Source organism: Podarcis gaigeae (assembly GCF_964106915.1).
Source record: "Podarcis gaigeae genome assembly, chromosome: 8".
In the NCBI taxonomy this organism is placed as follows: Eukaryota; Metazoa; Chordata; class Lepidosauria; order Squamata; family Lacertidae; genus Podarcis; species Podarcis gaigeae.
The window spans coordinates 38,660,589-38,674,811 of NC_139684.1; the positions used below are offsets into that span (position 1 = coordinate 38,660,589).

Here is a 14,223-nt window from a genome sequence, read left to right on the forward strand (position 1 = left end):
ATGGCCAACTGGGAATATCACAGGCAGGTCACGAGTGGTATCCGTGTTCTTCATGCATGTGATTCCCAGTGACTGGCATTCAGAGCCATACTGCCTCCAATAGTGGCGGCAGAACCCAGCCACTGATAGCCTTATCCTCCATGAATTGGCCTGATCCTCCTTTAAAGGCATCCAAGCTGTTGGGCATCTTGGAAGGAGGCATCCCTTGGGAATGAATTTATCCAAGAAAGGAAGCACAGCAAATCATGGAGGAATGTGGTGTTCATGGACCCACCACCTGATGAGAATTCTGGTCTGTCAGGCTTCTCCCTTACCCCCCCCCCACTATAGTGCAAGGAATGGGGAACCTCTTCCTGACCCACCAGGCACCTGACCCAATGCGGCAGTGAAAGGCATGGCTTAGATTCAGGGTGGGGGATGAGCAGCTTAGCCATTGTGCTACATAATTGATTGATTGAGAGAGAGAGACAGGGGATCCTGCTGTGGCTTAATGATCTCGAGTCTTCCAAAGTGAATAGCGGGTCATTCCTCTGCTTCCCTGCACAGGGGCACCTTGGAAATCATAAGCTGGGAGAGAACTCTGCTTCTGCTCCCCTTTATCACAAGACAGAAGAGCAGCGGCCAAGCTCCCAGCTGGAGGCCAACGCTAGACAGTGCTGTTAGCTTAAGCTGCATAAAGAGCAGACAGTTCCCTTCGAGGTCAGGATGGGATAAGGAGGGGAGAGTAATTAAAGTGTTTGCCTGTCCCCACATCTGGATTGTGTGTGACACAGCAGGACTTTTCTCTCTGAACGTATTTATATGGGGCTGCATCCAGTGTTGCCTTTCGGCTTGCATGGCAGACTTCCACTGGCACAATGGGATCCCCCCCATCTAATTTCTCCCCCACAGTCCCAGCACCATACACCGTCAAAATTTTCTCCAGATGGTTGGAGAACCTTTTGAAGGAGATTTTTTGGGGTGTGGGTTTGTGTGCATGAAGAGAAGGGGAACAGGAAACCCCACTGGGCAAATGGAGTGTCACCCATGCAGTGCTGGATAGCATTGGCTGGGTTTATGATGCTTTTCCTCCAGGTTGCTCTGGGCAGCATTCATAGGGTCCACCAAACAGGGGTGGATGGGTCAGCCTAAGCTCACCCCATTTCATTTCTCCTGGCGTCCTACCTTGATCTCTTCAATCTGGTTTTGTGCAGATTTCTTTGAAAGAATTCATGAAAAGATTGCATTTAAATTGGACACATTGTTTGCATGCATTTCCTTCAAATGCGCATTTCCCAATGTTTTCCAGTGCAGTTTCCCCATAAAACACTTGCCTGAAATGCATTTGAACTATAAAACATGCATTTTTTTAAAAAATGTGGAAATTGCATTGCAAAATTCAAAGGGGTACAAAATTCAGAACTGCAGTTTCAAGTAAGTTCAGGACTGTCAAATTGAACTCTTCTGCAAAAGAGAGGCCAAACAACATTTAAGGCTGTGCCTACTTACACACACACACATCTGCAATAACCTTGTGAGGAAGGTTAGCCTAAGAGATAGGGACCAACACAGGTCATGGAGTGAGAGGAATTCAAACTCAGGTCTCCCTGTTCCTTTCTGGAGGCGGAGTGCTGGACTTGAGAGAAGGTTGTGGTCTGATCCAGCAAGCAATATAAAAGGTGCCCTGTTGGCCTATCCAGTCCAGCATCTTACTTACCACTGTGGACAATTAGATGTCTTTGGGAAACCTCTAGCAGGGCATGAATGCAATAGCCATCTCTTGCTCTTGCTGTCTCTGGCAACAGGTGTTCAGACCAATACTGCCTCTGAACAATAGAGCTGGAGCAGAGGGATATTGATTTTGTTCATGCCACTGTTCTTTTGGGGAGTTAAAAGCTGGTCAGGAGGCTAAAGTTAGAGCTAGATTAGGGAGATTTGATCAGAAGCAGGATCTAGGCCAGGCATAGGCAAACTTTGCCCTCCAGATGTTTTGGGACTACAGTTCCCATTATCCCTGACCACTGGTCCTGTTATCTAGGGATGATGGGAATTGTAGTCCCAAAACATCTGGAGGGCCGAGTTTGCCTATGACTGATCTAGGCTCAGCAGAGGAAGTTCGGGATCTCACTTCTTGAACCAGATTCCATTCCACAACCTTAGGTTGATCCTCTGAGCCTTTGGATTCTGGAGAATGTCAAGGAATGTGAGACTGGCCGACGAGTCAATGCTTGCTTGGCGCACAATTTCATTTTAAATCATGTCATTGCTGAAATTCCTGGTTCTGGCCACTGTCAGTGACAGGATACTGGATGACTTGAGAGGGGAAAGAGAACTTGTGGACATTTTGGCCAGTCTCTTTGGCCAGTGTTTACTTCTCTTCTTCCACAGATTTTTATCAGTCTTGAACCGGCTCCTCCTTTTAGAGAAGCACTTTCTGCTTCTTGTAAATTACTCACGCAGGACACTGCAAGTCACTCAGCACTCAAGAGGAGAGAGGATTGTCTCAGCGTATTCTTTTCATAATCCCTCTGAGAGCTGGTTCTGACACATGATGGTTGCCATCTGGAGGCTGCTTTAAATTGGTCCACGTGGTGGTTGTCATCACGTGGAGAGCTGCTCGTTCTAAAACAGCTATCCTAGGTCTTAGACAGCGAGATGGTTCCCAGCAGCTCTGCTGAGAGTTCTTAACTCTGGGACCTAAAGTCCCCCAGATGTTGGAGACCCGAACATCTGCAGGGCTGCAAGTTTGCTGCTTTTCTTATAAGTGAACTGGATACCATTTTTGAGGGGGTGGGAGAAACCAAACTCAATAGCAGAGCACCAGCTTTGAATGCAGAAAGCCACAGCTTCAACCCCTGGAATCTACAATTTGAAGGGGATAATTTAGCCAGGTGATAGAGTAGAATTATTTCTAAGACCCCAGAGAGCTGCTGGCAGAGAAGACAATACTGAACTGAATGGGCAAATAGTCTGACCTGGTATAAGGCATCTCCTGCAACCTCAATAATGCAAAATGTGTGCTCGGCCACTGGACTTTGACACCTGTCCCCCAAAATTAACTGCAGTGGGTCTCTAAATCTGATAGATGGCAGGAAAGGATTTTTGGTGGGTGTAAAGGAGCACAGGAAGCTGTCAGCATTGTGTGCACTGGCTGATAGCAGCTATCCAAGGTTTCAAATGGGGAACATTCCCAGTCCTAACTGCAAGCAAACTAGTTGCTCTACCACAGAGGCATTCCTCCCACTAGATGGATGGTTTATCTAAACTGGGAGGTTGCTCCCTACCTGTTCTAGATGGGTTCACACTCTCCCCAAAGGGTGAACCACGTCACTTGGAGCAAGCTCAAGCTTAGAAGCTGTGCTTGGCAAAATGGTTTTGGGCGGTCACTCTCCTATATTGTTGGGCCTGTCAGGCTTATCTGGTTCCAACAGGTACCCAGATGCATGCTGGGCTGCTGCCCTTTAAATCCCCCACAATTCCCTTTAAAATCAGCGCTGCTCCAGAGCATTGTGGGAAGCTAAATTGGTGGCCTCCATTGAGTCAGGTGTTGCTTGTACGATCCATTATTATCTGGTATTTTCCATTAAGAGACGAATAATACCTCTGGGAACAAAGAGACAGTGGTCATATTCACACCATATATTTATACAAATATGGATCTACAGTGGTACCTCGGGTTACATACGTTTCAGGTTACATACGCTTCAGGTTACAGACTCTGCTAACCCAGAAATAGTGCTTCAGATTAAGAACTTTGCTTCAGGATGAGAACAGAAATCGTGCTCTGGCGGTGCAGAGGCAGCGGGAGGCCCCGTTAGCTAAAGTGGTGCTTCAGGTTAAGAACAGGTTAAGTACAGACCTCCGGAATGAATTAAGTACTTAACCTAAGGTACCACTGTACTTTAAACAGTCATGATTTTCCCCAAATAATTATGGGAACTGTAGTTTGCTGTTCAGAGCTTCCCTATTCTTTTCCCAGAGCTGCAGTTCCCAGAGTTCCCTGTGAAGAAAGATTGATTGTTAATCTGGGAACTGCAGCTCTGGGATGGGAATAGGAGTCTCCTAACAGCTCTCAGCACCCTTAATAAACATATAATTTTTTTGATGGGTGGGGGAAGCCATGACTGTTTAAAGTGGTTTTAAATGTGTTTCAAATGTATGGTGTGGATGATTGCAAGGACAATACCCTGTCTGTTAACAAGGTAAGGTCTAGCTGCTGGAAGGATTTAAAGAAAATTGGCTGAGGTGTCCGATCCTGCAGGCTCTCCATCCTCAGTGTGCCTACATAAAGCAGCTAGTTTGCTGCCTCTTGCGTGTCTGTGTGTGTGTGTGTGTGTGTGTGAGAGAGAGAGTACACCAACAAACATTACATCAGATTGGCACATTGCTCCCTCTGTAACTTTACTGCAGAGAGAGCAAGTGAGCAAAGCCTGGCCCTGTTTGGGAAAGAGAGTCAAGGCGGCCTGCGAGGTCTGATGGGGCGGGGGGGGGGGAATGGACGGACGCGGCTTATGGTAACCGTCTGCTTCCTTGCCTAAAAAGCTGTCCGCCTTGAGCAATGGGCCAGGCTAAAAGGCCACATTGTGGATGCTTTACAGAAGAGCATCTATTTATAACCCCCTCAGAGAAGCCTCTGAAAGTAGGAATTGTTCCCCTGAAGTGGGTCAGACTGTCTACAAAAGTAACAGCTTGAGGTTAGCCACACCAAGCCAGCCTCTTGCTTGAGTGGGGTTTTGCAGGAGGGTGTGTGTGTGTGTCAGTTGGGCGACGAGGACAGGACCAAATAATGCTGGAAAGAGAATGAGGTTAAGGCAATATTTGCCCTGAAAAAAAGTGAACTCATCGGCCAAGAAGCTAACAGGCACATGGTTTGAGAAAGGAGAGGGGGTGGCTGCCTTAGGTTTATCAGTGACTGTGGGATGGGGAGAGAATGAATGGTGGAGAAGATGCTTTAGATGCACAGAGCTTAGAAGGCAGGGGCCCCTCTAAAGGGAGCTTGTTTCAAAGAGATTTCCTCTGCAGGGGAAGAAAATCTCAATCTCCCTCTCCCCTCCCTCCCTCCCTCCCTCTCTTTCTTCAGCTAGAATTGCCTAAAAAGAAATGTTTCTTGCTAAAGTTTCGCTCAACTATACAGAAGTGTCAGGCGCCAGATGCTTGGATTTTAATGTTTAATGTTTTTATGACAAACACCTTTACTTGGAATGTTGCACTTCTATGAGTTTTGCGACGTGGTTCTCCCACCAGACAATGTGTACAAAAATGCATATATTTGGGGGAAATGTGTGTAAAATGCATAGGTTTGTGAAAATCAGAGGCCAAAATGCTTCCGTTTGGGGAAAAATGCACCCCAAACATATTGGGGGTGGGGGGTGAATCACACTACAATGCTGACAAATTTCCATGATGGTTTTTCTCCTTATATACACAAAAGTCACACTCTGCAGTTCATGTGGTCACGGAGAGGCTGGGAACTGCTCCCCCCACTCTGTGAAACAAGTTTAATGGAGGGAAGGAGGTGCTTGACACAGTGGTTTAGCAAGTAGCTGCCTGGAGTGCCTCCCATCTTCTTTAAATGGGGGTGGGGTTTGGGGTGAGCTGTGGGGGGAGAGGTGAGGGGGTAAGTGAGGTGTAAAGGGAGGGTTGGTCAGGTGCAAAGGGAGGGCAAACAGGTTTTTGGGGTTGGCAGGCAGAGCAAGCAGGAGTGGCAGCCCCTAGGTTGTTGGTTTTTAAATATGCAGATTGCTGTGGGAATGTGAACTGAATTTAAGACCGGAAGAGTGAGAAACAAAGAGAAACTGAAATTGACAGTTCCATTCGTCCCAACTTCAGTTATTATATATGATTATATGTACATATATGATTATATGATATATGTATATGATGATATATTTCACAATATATATCATATAGTGTGTTATAAGAACGCAGTGCATAAACAAACAAAAAGAACCATGTAATCAAAGCATAGCTGAATAAACATGCGTGCTTAAACATCAGGCATGGCAATGAATATATTTTATCAGGAGCCTGGAAAGTTGGAAATTTTAGCAGGGAAAGTACATCTGTGCAAGATAGCATCATGGCTTTGGGTAAAAAGCCTAGCTGAAAAGTGTTTGTTCATGTGTGAAATGTATGGGTAGCATCTCACTGTGAGGGAATCTGACTGTGCGTACGTGTTGCATCAAAGCCATTCTCCATCAGTGTTACCACTGACTTAGGGCACATCCAGGCATCCTTTTGTGTCCTGGCACTTTCCCTGGGGAAACCCACATTTTATCACTGAATCAGAGCAAATGGCAATCCACAGAAAACCTGATTGCTCTGATTCAGCAGTAAAACACAGGTTTTCTGGGGAACTCACTGGGACAAAAACCTCTCAGACATGGAGCATTAAAGCCTGGACTAGTGCCGAGAAACATGGTGCAAAAGGAAGTCTGGATGAGCCCTTAGGCTTGCTTTCCAACTGCCAGCTCTTTCCATTCCAGCTGCCTTGAAGAAGGTATGTCACAAGGTCTTTGTATGCAGTGTTGGCTGCAGCTCAGTGGTAGAGAAGTTGCTTTGCATGCAGACTGTTCCAGGTTCAAAACTAAGGCAGATGCCTATGTTTCCTGTGCTCTCTAAGTCACTGTTAAAAATGTTCAACATCTCAGATCCATCAGGGCTCATCTTACATTGTTGCAGGTAAATATCTTTTTTGCCCAGCTCCATCCCCAGACCTCACTGATACCATTCTAGAGCCAGTCCAGCACCCTTGTACATGTCTTTCCCCAGCAAAGTGACATATAAGTAATAGAGTAAATTGGAGAAAATTCTGATGCTTCCTTTGCAAAATGGATCTTTCATTTGCTCTGATATTGCTGGTGACAGATTTTGGGAGCTGGCAGAGGGTTCTGCGTCTGTTTTTCTGCCAGGCAGAAACAGCTCATAGCTCATGGCTGACCTCTTCAACCTGGCTCTTTGGGAATGTCTGCTGTCCTTTTCCATTAAGATGGGATTCTGCTTCCATAGCAATACTTGGCAGGACCACTTCTCCTGTCTGGGCTGGCCTGGAAATCAACAGGGATTGGGGCTATTGAAGAGCTTATACAGGGTATAGATTGTAAGGGCATCTACTTTACACACAGAAGGTTCCAGGTTCGATCCCTGGCATCTCCAGGTAGGACTGGGACTGGTCCCTATCTGAAACCCCAAGACTCACTGCCAGTCAGTGTAGACAATACTACCAATGTCTAGGAGAACGCGGGCCCTACTGTTAGGCAGAGTGAAGCACCTCTGGTAGCAGATGCTTGGTGCAAGGGGTAGTAAAATCTCAGAGGACAGAGTTTGTGTACCATGCAGCCTGCCTTTCACCTAAACTAGCTTGCTGCCCTCAGTTACAGTAAAGGATGCTGTCATCAGTCTGGAATTTAGAGCCAGTTGCTAGCACAGTTGGCTCCTGAATATGTCATGGAAGGTGCCATCTACTCCTTCACCTCAGACATAAATGTCTTGGGTCAGCCCTGTCTGAGAGGAGAGGCACTGATGTGGGAATGAACCAAGTAATGGATTCCTCTCATGTTGAATGGGAATTCTGCCATTACCCCCAAAACATGAATGACCTTCTTTGCTGAGGCCCCTATTCCATGCAGCTAATGTCAGAATGGGCAGCTAAATCTTATCGCAATAATAATAATAACAACAATTGGAAAAATGTAAGCTTTCTGTTTCATTTAATGGAGAAAAACACGACAGCTTGAAGAGCCCCATTTTATAAGTTGGGGTAGAGAAACGTTTCTTTTTTCCAATTATTTTTTATTGAGTTTCAAAGATGTTAACAATTTAACTTCTAATTTAAAATAATTTTTATAACTTGATTTCCCACCCTTCCTCCTTGATGTTTCCATCCCCACCCTTTCCTGCTGCATTATATAACATACTTTTATCTGTTACATTTTTCCTTCATTAGGGTAGGGAAACTTTTTCAAGCCACATTCCCTTCTGAGGGAGACATGCCAATGGTGGGTGGGCAGGGTCAGAGGAAAAAGTGGATAGAGCAGCGGATGTGAATTTTACCTTTTCTCCAGGACAGTAGTCCTAATTTCTTCACACTCTCACACCCTCCATCCAAGCAAGCAAGAAACATCAGAGTTCAAGGGCATGTTTCAGCCAGCCAGAAACATAAAAGGGTGATGGTGAGGGGTGTGGCTAGGAAGAGGGTGTGGCTTGGGTAGTGTCATGAAGGCCAGACAGAGAAGCCTAGAAGCCTAAGAGCTTGCCCAGTGTTAGGCTGAGAATAACTAAACTTTCTTTGCTTTCCCTCTTCACTTTCTAGATCTGTTGCACAGACAAGAAGACATCCCTTTGAGGAGTGTTTCTTCTCTCATCTCAATTCCACTGAGCAGAACATGGCCAGAAGTCCCACTCCGACTTGGACTGTAGTACCATTTGGGCTACTCTTCCTAGTCCATGGAATCCATTGCTTTTTCTTGCCCAATGCTACCGAGTTGGAAAGCATCCTCAGTAAATACCAGGAGGAGCAGCCCCACTCAAGGACCAAGAGAGCCATTTCTCGATCGGACAAAGAAGAGATTCTAATGCTTCACAATAAACTGAGAGGTCAAGTCTACCCTTCAGCATCCAACATGGAATACATGGTGAGTTCAAAATGATAAGTGAGGCTTAGCTCTGCCTCAGAATTTCTCTTCCACTCCTGCTCCTTTGTGTGCCATTTGTGCTTACTTCCCCAAGTTCTGGACATGATTTTTTAGGAAATATGCACCACAAACAGAAGCCTTCTTCTTGTACAGCTTGTAAGTAAAGACCATGTATTTTCCTTAGCTGCAGCTTTGGTGATACACAGACTTCAAGATCCCAGTCGTTACATTAGGATGACCAAAGATACGGTAATACACAATTACATTGAAGCAGGGTACAGGAAGGTTTTATTACACATTACAAGGGAGATTTAATATAGGCTTGCCTGCTTGGGTGACAGCCACCCAAACTGGTAAGCCTGCATCGATATTCCCTTTGTAATGTGTAGTAAAAGCTTCCTGCTGTCATGAAGATGTGTATTTCCCATCTTTGCTCTACATCACTGGCTGCCACTACTGAGGGTGAATAAACACACCATGGTTGATTCCTATAACTTTGCTCTTTAGCACTGCTAAGGAATTGCTTTTCCACAAGCAGCTGGAGGTGAAATAAAAATGATGCCTCCGTGTATAATTTAATATAGTGCTATATTATCTAGTGTTGCCCTTTTCTGTGGCCAATTTTCTTTTATAATGTTGAGACTCACAGGTAAGTACTGTTCAGAGTATTCAGCCGCCCAGAGTTATTCAGCAAAAGGGCTTTCAGATGTTAAATGAAACTTGTATTGCTTCTTGTTGAGTGTGGCTGAGGGATTAACAATCATCCTTATTTTGCTATATAAAAGAGTGGGGAATGAAAGATCACCAGTAATTTAACTGAAGAAGGAAATTCACTCATGAGGGGGCTTTAATCACTTATCTCCCAAGCCACTCTCAACAGGAAGAAATGAACTAAGTTGGGCATGGCAACAGAAACCTTTCCCTTTTCCTAGATCTAGTTATACGACTTTCTGGTACCCAAAGTGTTTCCATCATTAGAAACAATCAATAGCTGGTTGTTAGCAGAATGTTAACAAGAAAGGCAGATGTTAAAACCAGACCCAGAAAAAACATTTTCAATATGTAACATAGGGTTAGGGAGGAATTCGTTTGGACCACCTTTTGCAGGGGACAGGTGCAGCTGAAATATGCCCTTCACCAGATTTTGCAAATCTAGTGTGATGCATAAAAACTACAAACCCCCGCCCCCCAAATATGTATTTTACATATGTCACAGGTGATGCCTTGGAAAGCACTGAAAAGTGGGTATTTGGGGCCAGTGGTGTAGTGTGGGTTGTCAGCACCCGGGGCAAGGCAAGTAATTTGCGCCCCCTAACCCTAACCCCCAGATGTTGCGCCCGGTGCGGCCGGCCCCCCTGCACCCCCCATGCTACGCCACTGTTTTGGGCAAGAAAAGTGCATACAAAATTCGTATATGTTAAATGCAGAAAACTGTGTTCTTAAAAAAGAAAGGAAAAAGCATGGAAGATAAGAGTGTGACATATGAATGTGGAGAAACTGGCCCACACTGAAGAGAAGTAACATTCTTATGTGTTGCTCTGTCCACTTTTGTCTCTGGTCCTGGCCATCTGGTCTTGGCCTCTGTCCACTTTTGTCTCTGGTCCTGGCATGTGGTTCCCAGAAGGTTGCTCAGAAGGTAGTGTGGCCCTCAAGCTGTGGCCCAGCTTCATAACTGACACCTTGACTTAGGATGGGAGGGAAGCATCACATTTTGGGTGCCATCCCTGTATTGACTGTATCTCCATTCTTCAGCCTGGCCCTGGAGACTAACCTATTTTTGGTCTCATTTAGGCCATATGCCTGTTAACAAATTCCAGTAACAAGGAGTTTCTCCTTCAAGTGGTTTCCTGAAGCAAATTCAGCTCAGATTGCAGCTTCTTGAGTCATTGCAGCTGGAAAGGAACTGTTAGTAGGTCAGGTCAACCCAGGGCTACCCTCTGCATAGTTTGGTTATTCGCTCAACCTCTCTTGCTAGAAGAAAAAGAAGGCTCTTTTGCCAGGGCTCTGTCATGGCCTCGCCTGGCCAAGCTGTGAAACTCAGGGTGGAGCTATGCTGATGAGGAGGGTGGGTCTACACTTGATGCTAAATGCCTCCCAATGAATTCTGGAGGAGAAAGTAAAGCTAGATGGGCTGTGAATATGGACCTGTTCAGCCCAATTCCCTCCCCAGATGGTCCCTGAATAACACAGAGGGCCAGTGTGTTGTGCTGGACTTCAGATAAGGAGGCCTCGGTTCAAATTCCTGCTCAACCATGAAGTCCATTGGGTGGTCTTGGGCCCATCAAGATGGGAGTCCCTGATTCAGAAATGACATATTCTGGAAGAATGGAATGTATCTCAACCGGCTTGTTGGAATGTCTGTTATTGAAAGTGATGATGCATAGAACACAGAAAGCTGCTTTATAGGGGCCAGACCATTGGCCCATCAAGTTCAGTATCATCTGTACTGACTGGCAGACGCTGTCTAGGGTTTCATGCTGGAGTCTTTCCCAGCCCTGCCAGGGAATCAAACCAGGGACCTTCCACATGCGAAGCAGGTGCTCTACCACTGAGCCAAAGCCCTTTGACACACAGGGTCACCATTTCTCATGTTTCCCTCATAAGAACCAGAGGTGAGTTTCTCACCTTCCGGGGAGAAAAGGAAGCACTGTTATTTTCTTCAAAAATATCACCTTAAAAATTAGATGTGGCGAAAACAGGAAAACAAATATTTTTAGCCCAGCAGCTTTCCAAGTCTTTTACTATTTGTCATCCAGGTTTTGTCAGTGAAAGAGGAATGTATAAATCCTTTCCAAGAAATTCTATTACACACAGACAGACAGACAGAAACACACACACACCCCTTAACACATTTATGTGGAAATCCTAAGGCTTTGGAATGCGTTTGACATAGGACCAGTTTTCCACAGACTAATGAGTCAGAATGTGAATAAGTGTCCATGTACCCTACCTTATAGAGAGCAGTTCTCTCTTTGAAGGTGTCCTCTGTTTGAATGTCCTGTCTGCTCCATGCCTGGTTTAAGGTATATATTTTAAGATTTTATGTATGGACGTTTTATGATGGCCTATATTTGTAATGCCTAATAAAGATTTGGTGATGTAAGGTGGTTTAAGGTAAACAACACTTCAGAGGGGAGAGCAGGTGGGTCTTGATGTTGCCCACCGATAATTTGCAGCACCTTGCCAGCTGCCAACAGGGGAAGCACACTGGCCACAGTCTTCCTTGCTATGTTGCAAAGTCTCCTGTATGTATTTAAATAACTAATTCATTTAAATTATTTTAAAGCACTTATAAGCCACTTAATCTTTTTATAATAAGTGGCATACAATGTGAAACAAAGAAACAATATCATTAAAACAAAAGTACAACCTAAAACCAGCAAAACAGCAACATAAAAGCATATAAAAATGAAAAATAAAATAGGAATTGAGGGATTTATTTCATTTGCATCTAAATGTATAAATTAGCGTATGCCAATATTATGCAATTTGGCACCTTCTTTATTCTTTTTTTTAAGTACTGTAATGGGTTTTCTCTTTTTGGGGGTGGTGTTGATGTGTAAAGGACTACCCTAATTAGGAAGCCAAATTCTGTGATACTACAACAAAGAAGGCCGGTGTGCAGGAGTTGGAAAGATTTTGTTTGCTCCATGGAGGCTCAGATCCTCCAAAAGATCTGCTTTGTGGGCTAAATTTGAGAGATGAGTGGGGTTGCCCCCCCTCAAGGCAGTCTCTGCACTTCATCCATCTCCCCACTTAAAGCAAAGGGCTTTAACTTCTGAGATTAAATCCTGCTGTCTGGGCTGCAGGATCCTGTTCCCTGCTGGAAGCAGGTGCTGTGGCTGATACAGGATTAATAAATACATTGTCTTCCCACACATCAGCCAATGTCAGCTGATGGGCGAGTGGGCACGATTTATTGTGTCAAAAGCAATTCAAGTGTTTCATGGAACCTGATGGGAAACATGGTCCAAAAACATCTGGAGGGCCACATGTTACCCATCCCTGGATTACCTTTCAAGCACTTGGCATGACTCTGCTAGAGTGTTGCACACACCCACACACCCACCCACAATTATGAAAGCTAAGATCCTCAGGATGTTAAATTGGGTGTGATCTCTTGCTCTCCATAATTTGGTGGCCAGGTGCACGAAAGACATGGTGTCCCCGTCGTGTGCAGTCTCCAGCTGCAAATCTATTTAGAATCACAGCTTCAGTTACGGCTGGGCAGACAGCAGGCGGTTCCAATGCTTATGAGGGCAGAAATGGCTCTGCTGCTTCTCTGAAAGTAAACATGCAGCTGAGATGTATTTTCCTTGGCTTTTGGGTTCCTTGCAGCTCAGCATTGTAGCAGCAGCAGCAGCAGAAGAAGAAGACGACACTTCAGGCTAATGTCTATTTACTCATCCAGCATGGTTACAGCTTCATGTTTTGCTTTCGCTCGGTGTGCTTGTCTCATGTGTTCCCCGCCCCCCCTTTTTTCCTGGGGGCCATGAAGCCTATAAAAGAGTCGTCACAGACCAAGCAGAAAGGCCAACTCTAAACGACTCTCCTGGGGCTGGCTCATAATCCGCCTTTCATCGAGTCATATTTACCTAATAGGACTTGGAAATCATCAGCGTTCACCTCTGGAATACAAACGGAGCTTTGAAGTCCTTTGTGTTTCAGTGCAAGCAACACACAAGCCAGTGAGTCCTTGGTGCTTTTTTTTAGTCCAGGAGCTGCTCCGGAGAGGGGATTAGCAATCGCAAATGATTTTATTTTCTGCACGCCCATAGCAAATGCTTCCAACTAGAGCTGGTGCTAATTTGATGCGCGTTGCAAGAACATGTGTTCTTGGCTCGAGTTTAACAAATCCCCCTCCCCAACTCCTCACCATGCTTTGGCTCAGAAAGGTTACACAATCTAAGCATGGGATGTACTTAAATGACCCAAACACAACGCAGGGTTGCCAGAAAGCCAGGTACTTTTACCTTGTCTTGGCATGGGCTTGGTTTACATTTATGTTGAACCAATGATTCGATGCTGCACTGCCAGTTTTATATGCCTGTGAAACACCTCTTTTCTTCTAAAGAAGAAAACAGTCCCAGTAAAGCCGAACTCAGTGCTATTTCCCAATTAGCACTCTAGCAGAAGCATGATGATGATGATGCTTATAGCACAGGACTGGGGACCCTGTGATGGTCTGGTTGTTGTAGGACTCCCAGCCAGCATGGCCAGCAGTCAGGGATGATGGGAACTTTAGCAGTGCACTAGTTTCCTCATCATCCCTGTGTTATCATAAAAGTCAGTTCCCTTGGGGGGGAAAGGCACCAACCTTCCCATAATTTCCATTGTAGTCACCATATGATGCCCATAACTATTTCATTATTTCTCCGCAATTACAATTTATTTCCACTAAAAAAGAAAAAGAAATTATGGGATGGATTTTTTTTTTCTGGCCAGCAATTCCTCCCTAATGCAATACATTTCTGTAAGTCATTTTCACAAAGAGCCAATGGTGGGCAGGATCAGAGCCAGCGACAGGCAGAGCCAGCTGATTCCAGTTTTGTTCCAACCTGCTTCCTGCTGAGTTCTACAAGGAGTAGTGCTGAGACGGAGGAGGGGGAAG

The 14,223-nt window shown here is 45.2% G+C and overlaps 1 protein-coding gene across 1 annotated transcript in view; it reads left to right on the top strand.

The window, feature by feature from the left end:
- The window catches only part of CRISPLD2 (cysteine rich secretory protein LCCL domain containing 2), a 46,356-nt gene that overhangs the window by 5,624 nt on the left and 26,509 nt on the right, over positions 1-14,223 (top strand). The window contains exon 2 of the mRNA XM_083752991.1: positions 8,291-8,612. Within this exon, the coding sequence (XP_083609117.1) occupies positions 8,364-8,612 (249 nt within the window). The 5' untranslated portion in view covers positions 8,291-8,363. The remainder of the gene's footprint in view (positions 1-8,290; positions 8,613-14,223) is intronic.